Source organism: Osmia bicornis, chromosome 2 (assembly GCF_907164935.1).
Source record: "Osmia bicornis bicornis chromosome 2, iOsmBic2.1, whole genome shotgun sequence".
NCBI lineage: Eukaryota > Metazoa > Arthropoda > Insecta > Hymenoptera > Megachilidae > Osmia > Osmia bicornis.
In genome coordinates, this window is record NC_060217.1 from 941,296 (window position 1) to 954,154 (window position 12,859).

At 36.2% G+C, this 12,859-nt stretch overlaps 1 protein-coding gene across 1 annotated transcript in view; it reads left to right on the forward strand.

Moving 5' to 3' along the window:
- The window catches only part of LOC114876213 (neural-cadherin), a 371,715-nt gene that overhangs the window by 70,312 nt on the left and 288,544 nt on the right, over positions 1-12,859 (forward strand). Inside the window, exons 2-8 of the mRNA XM_046288745.1 lie at positions 1,907-3,273; positions 3,845-3,889; positions 8,405-8,596; positions 9,666-9,912; positions 10,784-11,003; positions 11,613-11,889; positions 12,215-12,810. Coding sequence (XP_046144701.1) covers positions 1,977-3,273; positions 3,845-3,889; positions 8,405-8,596; positions 9,666-9,912; positions 10,784-11,003; positions 11,613-11,889; positions 12,215-12,810 — 2,874 coding nt within the window. The 5' untranslated portion in view covers positions 1,907-1,976. The remainder of the gene's footprint in view (positions 1-1,906; positions 3,274-3,844; positions 3,890-8,404; positions 8,597-9,665; positions 9,913-10,783; positions 11,004-11,612; positions 11,890-12,214; positions 12,811-12,859) is intronic.

Consider the following 12,859-nt stretch of genomic DNA (forward strand, 5'->3'; position numbering starts at 1 on the left):
AAGAGGAATTTGAATAGCATTACTATTATACCAACTGTAAGAATATGATAACAAAATTAAGGCTTTTAACCAGATACATATTAGTCTGAAAGTAAGGAATAAAGAATAAGTCTCTTCGAATTAAAATCATTGTACAATATGCAACGTGTTCTATTGAAAATCAATGATCTTATAAATTGTTTTTCGAATATTGCAAGTATCCGTAGTATCGTATTTAATGTGGAATCAGCATTACGATAAACGAAGTGTCGACACGTAATTTCGTGTCAACCCTTCATGATCCGCAACAGCATGAATCTCGATAATGATGCCTCATCATGGTCCCATTCAGTTCCATTTCTCCTTTAATTTTCGACGGGGTTCAAGAACCGACAAAAAGGCCAAATGATGAAAGGAATACGGATAATCTATTAATTGCCAATACATTTTGAACAAAATAATGAAAAGTTTTATTCACAAAATTGTATTTATTATCTTTTCAATATTTATTTGTGATTTTCTAGCAGGTGATAATTTTAATATTGCTAATTTACCTAATTTCTAATTAGGTAATTAACAAAATTCTTTATAATATACATGATTGACCTCTATCGCATACGAGTCAATATGTTAATTCATAAAATAAAAGTTGAAATTTATGTCAATGAAAATATCAAAGAAGTTATTAATTTTAGATTGACAGAAAGTGAAGTTGATTAGCCTACTTTCTGAAAAGTTATTTTCACAGCCTGTTTAAAAGTTCAAAGTTCAAATTTTATGTGTTAAGTCGAGGAAATTTAGTTATGGAACCAGTATTTCTCGTTTATAAGTACTCGACTGATGTTAAAATTCCTTTCAACGAATTCGAGTAATCAGAGAGACATAGAAAATCGCATCAATTGGTATGAAAATTGCTTGTTACATCGATGTTGGCATGTACGTGGGTGCGTGTACGCGCGATTTGGTTAAAGGGTGGCATAAATCTGAATCAACCAGCGGATTACACTCGTCGAAATAATTTATCGTCGTTTTAGGGCTGTCTGTCTTCGTTTCTGGCACAGTTTTCGCCAGACAATTGGCATGGGAATATGTGACTGAACCATTCATCCTTTCAATCCATGAACAACCGAGTCAAGTGATCGTTTTCATCGCTAAACTACTGTTTTATTTATACAGTTCTAGATATTAATAAACTGTGAAAGTTTATATATTCATGACATATTAAAATATGCAAAATTCACAAAAATGGATGCTATATTTAAAAAAATAGAATTACCAATTGTCAACAAATCGCAAAAATACTTTCTTCTTTTAATAAAAACATCGAGGCCATACAAATGCTTTTATGTGGTATTGTAGATATCATTAAGACAAATTCAGTGATTTTTAATGATATTTTTATTCCATAACGTGCAGAGAAGATCATTTATAATGTAGCTGAGTCCTCCATAGATTCGCCATACCAAAACTTTCGTTTATTTTTCTAACAAAAAATATAATTTGAAACTAGGAAGATAAGGCAATTATATTTTAATAATTTATTGAAAGTGTAATTATTTAGCGCCGGTGCAGGGGGCTCAATTGCAAGCCTTCCACTTATTTTGTCTCGTAATATTGAATGACATTTTTTTTACCGTTGCCCTTTTTCTTTGCAATTAAATGTTACTTAATTTTATTTAAGATAAATTTCAATTTTTGAACCAAGTTTAGCAACCAAGGGGACCCTCGAATTTTCGATAGTCCCAGGCCTCAGAAACCTTAATACGATCCTATAATTCAAGCAATTATCGTTGTAACCGTTACACAAAACTCGCTTTTTCAAAAATAAAACTATCTATACCAAAGATTTATTCTATAATTTATGAAATAACATGTTCTAATTGTAAAGCACCTTTGATTAACCCCACTGTTTCTTATCTACTTGCAGATGGTGTCAGCACTCATGCTTTAGTAAAAGCACGAGAGTATTGAGAGCGGAGCGGAAAAGAGGCAGCACGATGTGGCGCATACTAGTCGTCGCAGTCTTGCTGGTGGCCACCTCGGTGGGTGACAAAGTGGTGGTTTTACCCCACGATGTTTATCCAGGATACGAGGTGACGCTGTTTAATACAAAACGTCCATCGAACTTCCATCTGATGGAGAATGGTTTTTCCAAATTCTTCACTGTATTGGGAAACGGTCTGGTGATGACTACGTCCGATTTGTCACCGCTGGTCGACCGGCCAGTGAACCTGATCGTCCTCGAAGAATTGGCCAACGGTACCGAGACACATTTCCTCCATCTATACGTGATTAATCGCCGGAACATGATCACCTTCTCGCACGATCACCTTGGCGAGGGGGAGGTACCGGAGAATTCTGTCTCTGGCACCTTGATCGACGGCTTTCCGGTCCTAAGAGCTCGAGGAAGCTTCCCGGTCCATTACACCATTCTCCCGGACGAAACTGGGGATCGTCCGTTCGCTTTGCAAGAGGAAGACTCGAACCACACCGGTTTCAATCTGACGTTGAACAGCCAGAAAGATGGGGTCAGGGTGGTGACCGCGAAACCTCTGGACCGAGAGACCAAGAAGCTTTACACTGTCGCGATACACGCTTCTGATGGTTATCTGCTTAGCAGTTCACAGATCAGCGGCGTTGTCCACGTGCTGGACGAGAACGACAATAGCCCCGTGTTCGAGAAAGAATTATACACGTTTGAGATAAGACCGAGCAACCTGGACGCCATTCACAAGAACTCTGTCGCACTTCCTGGATGGAAACGGTTCTCTGTGGTGGGGAAGGTCGCTGCGAAGGATGACGATGGTGACAAGGTTGCCTATAAATTACTTACGCCTAGCAGTTTGTTGGTGGTAGTACCCCAGACTGGAGAACTTATGTTGGTCGGCGAACCGGAAATCACGATGGACGAAGACAGCGAGTGTGTGGTGATCGTCGAGGCTCACGATGTACGAAGTCCTAGTCGATCTGCGGAGAAACCAGCCAAGGTTATTGTCAGATTCTTGACGTCACAACCGGTGGACGTTGAAGTTCACCGAATACAAAAACGTAGGGTAACCAGGGCTGTTAGGCCGACGAAGAAGGTGGACTTTACGGAAGCGGACGGCGATGTCGAAGGAAAGATCGTGTTTTATTTGGAGAAGGAGAACGAGAAGGAGGAGTACAAGATTAGGGATGAGAATAAATGGGTCTCTGTTTGCTCGAATGGGTCGGTTGTGGTGAAACAGAAATGGGATTACGAGGAGTTGGGCTCGGAAAAGACCATTGACTTTTGGGTGACCATTACGAATACAGGTAATGAATATTACGTTTGGTTAATGTTAGTATTATTCCATTTCTCGTAAGTGATTAAAGAGAAAGAAGGTAATGGTGATATTATTTTTGCCTAATTGGTTATTCAAGTTTACTTCTCCATCTTTTTTCTTTTTGGTACATTTGAAATTAAAAATAAAAATATACAAATTTTTCAGTGGTACAAGACATCTCTCGATGCCTATGAGTTTACTTGGTCATTTCTTTAATAATTTTGTTTTTTATTGATGCTGAAATTTATTAAAAATTTAGAAATAAGAAAATTAGAGAGTAAATCTAGCAAAACATAACAATTTTTAATAGTTTAAAAATTTATTTATTTCTTTATTTCGTGATCATTTTTATAATTTGCACTTTGATCTACTGTTAAGAATCCCGATGAAACCCAAGTTTTTTCTAGAATCATTATATATCAAAATCTTCTTTCCTTTACTTGACGTAATATTCATTTATTACTCTTTTATTACTCGTATTATTATTTTTTTATTATTCGTTTATTACGTATTATTTCTTTTAATTAATATTTATTTTGTTGTTCGCCTCGTGGCCGAAGATCGGTGTTCACGGTACCCGCCGTATATCCGGTGTCCATTTCACGGTACAATTTTAATTTTTGCTTATCATAATATAATCTCGAACACACCGTTTACACATCGTCCATCAGCTTTGTCCACGCTGTGGCTCGGTTCTTCTCACTGAATTTCTTTTCCGTGGGGATGGAATCATGTGCTTATAGAAAGCCATACACGCTGCACGATTATGTCGATTAAGAACGGTTACAACCAGGGGCGGACTGGCTACATATTGGGAGTTCGAGAAAATTCTCGGTAGACCGGTAGGAATTTGGGACCTAATTAATTAAAATTGTGTCACTAATTTTCCGATAAAAGTATGTCCCATTCCGCCCCTGATCACAACACTAATTGTACATTTGTATCGTTAAGGAAACACGGCGAGAAACATCCAAGGCAGACTAATAAGTATTATCATTTTAAATATTTTTGAATGTTAAGGGGTTGAAGAAAATATTATCAAATAAAAACTGCATGGCAAAAAGGATCACATGAAGCTAAGAATTTGTTTCTCGTACTTAGTCGTTTCTAAATATGATAGAATATGTTTAAGATATAAACAGTAAAATACATTATTATACTAAATAAAATACAATACGATATAATATAATATAAAACGAAATCGATATTTCGTGAGATTTCAAGTTTTTGTATAAAACAGGTAGGTATCTTATTTTTGAGTTTATAGTATTTCACGAATTTTTTATTTTTTTAACATTGCACATTCGCGATCAAGTCAGGCTTCTTCGAGAAAAATAGTGATGTACACGGGTTTCTCCCTTTCCCTGTAGAGTCTATGCCGTAGACCAGGCCTGTCCAAGTAGGGGAATCCACTCCTGGAACACATTTTTTGGGTCCCCTTCCAACGTTGCTCCTTCAAGTAAAATGGGACGGTTCCGACTACCGTCTCTCCGTCTTTCCTAGCGGCGGTATTGTCTCCTCGGTCCCATCTTACTTGAAGGAGCAGCGTTGGAAGGGGACCCAAAACATGTGTTCCAGGAGTAAATTCCCCTACTTGGACAGGTCTGCCGTAGACCGTCTAACCTGCGGCCCGCGGGCCACTCGTGGCTCCTTCCCCTACCACGCAGCTCGCACTCGGCTCCCCCCGACTCTTCCAGTTGGTTTCCCGCTCTCCCAATATTTGACGCGTATTCCTAGTCCTAGCTGCTAGAAACCGCTGCCCCACTACTGACACTACTGGATGGTGGGGAAGTCTGAATCGGTAAGAGTGGGAGCAGTGACTCTTTCACTTCTAGGAGTTAGACAGGCCTGCCGTAGACTTTCGCGAGGAAAATAACAATAGAGCGAAAGGGGCCCTATGTACAGGATGTCCCAGAAAGAGTGTTAGTCCTTGAAGGGGGTGGTAGCCAAGGTGAATCTGAACAACATTTTCCTTTGCGAAAATGTTGTTTGAGCTTTGTTTTCGAATTATTAAGGAAAAACATTGGCCAATCCGAGCGCGCATAGCGCGCGGGCTCATGGACGGCAGCGTCGACTACGAAAAATAGGCTTGGCCTAGGTCCCAATAACGAACACTTTCGCCATCTTGCTGGTATAGCAGGATTCGAGACTGTCGCCCCTGAGTCCGCGCGCTATGCGCGCTCCGATTGGCCAGTGCTTTTCCTTAATAATTCAGAAACGAAGCTTCAAATAATATTTTCGCAAAATATCACCCCACCTACCTTCCCTTTAAAGGACTAACACTCTTTCTGGGACACCCTGTATACAGGATGTCCCATTTGAATTGAATCATCGATACTATAGTTCTGCATTTATTGTCTTCAAATACAATATGTGATATGCAATAGTTTTTATGAGCTATTCAATTTCAAAATGTAAATATAAAACTTTGAATTTTATGAAGTTTAACAGTAACTATATTTTGTAGCAATATGATCACCATCTGGTTCACTTTAAACAGGACACTCTGTACATACAGAAGTCTAGGCTCTTCTACCAATTGGGTATAAACCCTTACGTGGGAACATTTTAATTAATATTTACTTAATTGTCAGTTATATACTAAATTTTATAATGTAGTATATAATAATTAAAAATTATATTATTTTCGTTTTTTAAAATTGCTTTTAATATTAACATCGTCAAAATTATGATTTTGAGAATTCCTGCTTTCCCTATATCGTGATTTTCCCTATGGAAGCCTGATTTGATCGCGAATGTACATTAGCTCTTTACATAAAATACGTTGAAGATAAATGTATGGTTCTATTCGAAAAAGTAAAAATACTTTCAAAAGTAACTCTACCTAAAAAACAAGTTACTGACACCATCTGATAGTTTCTTTTTCACTATGAAACCTTTAACATTTTTTCGGTGGTTCCCGCAGTTTGAAAAATATTCAAGATGATAATTTTTAAACATTCACCGTGTATATGGGATTGAAGTCGTATGCGAAAGTTTTTCTACTTGCACGTGGATACAATTTCCTTTCGGAACCAGGGTAATTGTTCGAACATGGACCTCGTATCGTGGGTCAAGCGTTAATTACAGTTTCGCCGGGAAAAATGAGTGCGACGCGTGTTACGCATGAAGGGGCCGGAAGGAATTAAATTACGTCGTATTCCGGTGTGTTAGCGTTATTTAGTGACGCGAAATTATTACGTTGTCGCAGTTTTCATTATTATACAGTTTTAATTAACCCTCGTGCTTCAGGTTTCACTCGAAATTGATCCGAAATGAAAATTCACCATATATTGAGTACTATCGAAGGTACCCAAAGAATGTGTTTAGAGGATCCTGAATCCTTTTTTCAGGGGCCAAATAATAATATCGATTAACGTGTACAAGTGTTGAATTTTAATTCTTTGTTTCGTTCTGTTTCTTTTTGTTGAAATTTTAATTTAAATATATAAATACATTTCTTACTTATAAATACAGAAAATCCATTTAAAAATATAATTTATCGTATAATATGTTTTCAACCTACTTATATAATAGATATGTATTTGTCATCATCTTTCAATGCATTACAGTTCATTTAAACAAATTTTCAAAGTATTTGAAAATTTAAAAAAACTGCTAAAATTCTAATTTCTTGTCGTGCTTCCTTATCTTTAATTATCTATGCTTTTATTATCACTTTGACTAATGATGAACATTTTCTTTCCCGCATTCTCGGCTTCCACAGGATTTCAATGTAAGTAAAACCACATGTCATCTTCATTTTCATTTATTCGCACAGTCACTTCTTGTATATAAAATATTAGAAAGAAGCATCATAAGCTTTAGTAGTTTGCGTAGAATAAAACAATCCAGGTAAAATTTTGCACTAGATGCTTGTAGTATAAAATTCAGCTTGCTATGTAGATTGCTCGGTTGCTGGGTTGACAGTGTTTATGGGCGGTGACGGAAGAAGATTTAAGTGAATAAAGTGAATTCCTTTTACGATGAAAGCTTTCGTGACAGGATGCTTGACTTTGCAGTAAATCGGTCAAGAGACGGCTTGAACGCTGTTCCAAATCAATTTTGCAGGAGTCTGTTCATCGTGAAAATTAATTAAACCTTTCATTCTTGTCGATGCTTGGAGAGTATATTTTTATATTTTTCATTGTTGTTGCAGTCGCGATAGATTCGATGAGTTCTGTACAACATGGAACTGACATTTCAGACAATTATTTCGTTTTTATAGATAGATTTCGTAATGATAGGATATGCGTAGACAATTCTTCAGATTATAAATTTAATAAATAACATTGCCGTAATTAAGATTCTTTTCTGGAATGGGCCAAATCTTTGCGAAATTTTGAAGTCCTAGAATTTTTAAATTTTTAAATTATGAAATTTTATTGAGAATCCTATATTTCTATTATAATGAGGGATCCATATTCCACCCTACTTATGCTAGTGATAAATAAATTACTGTAAGTTGTTATTTTTGTACATGAAGAATTGTACTATTCTCAAATCTCAAATATCTTGAAAACACCTAGATAAAATTTCGGTGAAAATATGAGTCATAAAATGGAGCAGTGATTATTAATATTAGAAAAAATAAAAAGTTTAAGATTCTAGATAAATGAAAAATTTTTCAATTCCAGTTATCTATAATAATTTATACTTACAATAATTTATTACAATAATTTTTTATATCTCCGAGTGTATTTTATTTTTTACATTTGACTTCACTTGATACTTCAGTATAAAATTATAGATCAATGCTGAAAAGCAAACTTCCTAAATAAATATTACGCTGGGTCATAAAAATTTTGAAATAACAGTTATTCAAATAAAATCTTTCGAAACATTCATTCCATCAAATCAAACACCTTGAAAATACATATAATAGATATACATATGTATAACGGAATTGATCGTGCTAAATTCAAAGTGGAACATCGCGTTACAACATACATATCGAGAAATTTCATTTTGAGATTCACGTCGAATTTAACAGGCCAAAGGTCAAAGCGTCCAACGAGATAATGTCAAATGCCATTCGGCCACCGCCTTTGAACACTGTTCACCGTATCCCGCCAATATGGGCTTGCGAGCTCATATCAATAATCGATCGATGATTACAGACACAGACAATCAGCGTGTCATTATCAACATGAAGGACGTTAACGATGAACCGCCATACTTCATAAATCGACCTCTGCCAATGCAAACCGTCGTTCAGCTGAATGCACCACCGAATACCCATGTGTTTACCCTTCAAGCAAGGGATCCTGACACCGACAGCAATATTCATTACTTCATAGTGCGAGATCGGAGTACGTATGAATTTTCGACATTCCTATTTTCTACGTTGCCAATTAACATTTGTAATATAATAGGAGATTATTAATCTTTGAACAGCGGAGCCTTCAATGGGTCAATCTTGATCCAAACTTACAAAATATACGAGAATATTGACCTAAAGTTAACTATAATATATAATTTTTAACGAAAAGGTTTCATACATTTGTAATATAATAAGCGATTATTAATCCTTGAACAGCGGAGCCTGGGTCAATCTTAATCCAAACTTACAAAATATACGAGAATATTAAGCTAAAGTTAAATGTATCATTTTAAACGAAAAGGTTTCATACACTTGAAGAATAATTTTAAAAGAACAGTCTAAAATTTAGAAAATTAAAATAAAATGAAATACAAAATTTAATTAAAATTGTGGCTCCTCCCATGATCTACCGTCCGAAGGTTAATAAAATTTTATTTGATGGGGTATCGACTTTTAGAAGTATGGAAAAAAGGATTTCTTTGGAAATTTATTATTATTTCCTTTGTTAGAAAGGGGATATATTGTCGGTTACAATATAATTATTATAATGATTAATAAATAAACCGATCCCTATTAATTTTACAAATTAATCAAATGCTTATTTCAAATTTTCCATAAAATTTCCATGTACTTCATACTTAATAATTAACATAAACAGTATATTTACATCTTCACATTGTATTTACTGTAATTCCTAAATTGAAATTAATCAATTCAAAGAAATATTACAAAATTCCTCAGTCTTGCATAAAATTTTAAACAATACTAACTCGGTAAAGGTCATCTTAACAGTTCTCACATACAGATGTATTAAAATAGGTAGCAGTTTTAATATCGAGAAGATGAAAAAATAAAAGAGGAGAAAAGAATAAAAAATGTCTCTATAATCGAGCATCGTTGTTGTTTTCGTTCTCTGACAAAAGGGACAGCTTCCTCATGAGTTGCTTTCCATGAAATATCCACGGGACTCCCGCATGAAACATCGTGTCCCCTATTCGATGTCAGTCGCCATAAAATAATCCGGCTGAGAAATAAATGGCTCACGTTTTGTCTTGCAGCTGGAGGCCGTTTCGAGGTAGACGAACGATCCGGAGTTGTACGTACCCGGGGGACCGATCTCTTTCAGTTGGACATGGAATATGTTCTGTATGTGAAAGCAGAAGATCAGAATGGCCGTATAGACGAGAGGCGTTTTCAGTCGACTCCTGAGGAACGTTTATCGATCGTAGGTGGAAAACGAGCACCTCAGTTTTACATGATCGCGTACGAAGCTGAAATACCGGAAAACCAGAAGAAAGATTCTGAGTAAGTTTCAACCTTATCTGAAATTCCTTTCTGGTGAACGCTGCTGAAAAACTAGCCAGTATCATTGTTTTGAGAGCAATATAGGCACATATGTACAGGGTGTTCCAGAACTCGCGTAACATTCGGAAATGGGTGGTTGCTAGGGTGATTCTGAACAACTTTTTCCTTTACCAAAATGTTGGTTGAAGCTTCCTTTTTGAATTATTAACGAAAAACACTGGCCATTCAGAGCGCGCGCTCAAGCACGAGAACGTTGGTTCTGAACCGCGCTCGGTCGTGAACAAACGCATTGGCACAGCGTGGGTATCGAAAGAAGTGTGTGATAAATATTACATGTGGAATTAATCGCACGCTTCCCTCGATACCCACGCTGTGACAATGGGTTTGTTCACGACAGAGCGCGGTTCAGAGCCAACGCTGCCGTCCCTGAGCACGCGCGTTCGGATTGGTCAGTGTTTTTCGTTAATAATTCAAAAACGAAATTTCAACCAACATTTTGGTAAAGGAAAAAGTTGTTCAGAATCACCCCAGCAACCCCCCATTTCCGGGTGTTACAGGAGTTATGAGACACACTGTATATCCATTTTAATAAAATTCTATATTAGTGATGATTTAAATCAAATTTCTTGAATAATTTTGTACAATTCGGAATAATGGGCTAATCACCATGGAAGTAATATTCTTCACGATATTAACGAGAATTAGGACAATAATTGCAAACTAATTAATATTTAATTTTCAATAGCAAATATTTGTACAAATTTACTATTCAATAAAACATTTTTCGAATTTGAGTAAAAGTCCTCATATCATATCATATCGCAACTTTTAAATATACATTCACTGATATTTGATTTATAATTGTTTTCAGTATCATATCCGTGAAAGCAAAGTCATTTGCCGATCGTGAAATTCGTTATACGCTAAAAGCTCAAGGACTAGGAGCAGCAGGAACATTTAACATCGGACCAAGTTCCGGTATTGTGAAGCTCGCTAAGGAATTGGATTTCGAGGATCTACGTCAACCACATATTTATTCTCTCTTAGTCACTGCTACCGAAGATTCTGGTGGTTTTTCCACTTCCGTCGAGGTAGATTAATTTCATCTTTCTCATAAGTATTAGTTACACTATAAATACCTATTTCTGAATGTAAAAGTTACAAAGTATTACCCAATAATTTCAATTACAAAAATTTGTAGCTTTTTCCGATCTCTAGTTGCTAACAAATAATTATTAAAGAAATTTTTCAACCCTTTAGTGCCAAAGTATCATATTTAGGATGGTTTCTGAGCCTTTAGTTTATTTGTCTATAAGTACAGAAATTATACATCTGTCAATTTATAAACTGTCATCTTAATAGAAATAAGTATTTTCTTATTATGCGAAAATATGAATAAAAATTATGACATTAGACTTTTGACCCTTTTAGTAAAGTTAGGGGGGCGTGGCTTATCCCAGATAAAAATCTTAATTACACCAATTATCATACTTGATTATGAAATCCACAATGTTTGCCAGACAAAGTATAATCTTATTAATTTAAACAAATCAATCAATACCAAAGTACCAAACCTGCTATACGTACAGTTGCAAAATAATATCACAAATCGTTCTACGTATAATACTCGAATTTCATCCACCTATGAATTTGATCGATTCTATAAAATTCATTGTACTAAAATTGTCTTGCGGTTTCAGCTGACCATACGCGTGTCCGATGTGAACGACAATGCCCCGAAATTCGAGCTGCCCGATTACCAAGCCCACAATGTTGACGAGGATATTTCACTGGGCACAAGTATATTAAAAGTGAAAGCAACGGACGCAGATTCCGGTGCTAACGCGGAAATAGAGTATTTGGTGTCAGACGACCACTTTAGCGTGGATTCCCAAGGGATAATTGTTAACAATAAACAGCTAGATGCAGACAACAATAATGCTTATTACGAATTTGTTGTTACCGCCAGAGACAAAGGTGCATTCTCATGTTCTTATAGAAAAATTGTTAACTTTTCGACTGTATACTATTGTAAAGGAACATTGCTAAGAAATGAAACCAATACGTGAATAATTCTGATAATTCCAGAGAGAAAATGGCTTAAAAATAAAAATTTGTTAACTATGAATCAATGTGTAAAAAATAATGGGTTTCAATTTTCAAATATAAGTTCCTATAGAAATTACTAACAGTCAAAGGGTTACATAATAAATAAAAGCTCCAACACTACATATATCTTATTCACAAACTCTCTAAAAATCATCTTAATATTCTTTCTACTAACTCTAATAAATATTTACAGGAGAACCACCAAAGACTGGTACAGCAACAGTACGAATATACACAAAGAACAAGAACGACGAAGAGCCAAAATTCTCTCAGCAAGTGTACACGCCAAACGTGGACGAAAATGCTGGACCCAACACCCTTGTCACAACCGTGGTAGCTTCAGACAAGGACGGTGACAATGTTCGGTTCAGATTCGTCGGGGGGAACACTACGTCCGGTCAGTTCGTGATCGAGGAGATCACTGGTGTGATTCGACTGCACGGAAAAGAGATATCTCTGGAACGAGACAAATACGAACTGAATGTGACTGCTCTCGATGATGGAGCTTGTTGTCCTAATGGAGAAACAACAACTCACACCAGTACTGCTGTCGTCGTGGTTTTCATCACTGATGTCAACGATAACAAACCAGAGTTCAAAGACTGCAGCATGTATAATCCAAAAGTCGAGGAAGGTGCACCCAATGGAAGTACTGTTATCAAGGTTCAAGCTACGGATAAAGATAAGGGTGTGAATGGGCAGGTTAAATATTCCATTGTTCAACAACCCAATCAGAAAGGAACAAAATTTACTGTTGATGAGGAGACTGGCCAAGTCCTGACGAATAAGGTACATTTTGTGTGGAAATTAATTCTTTGATTGCTGACGCAATGATAAT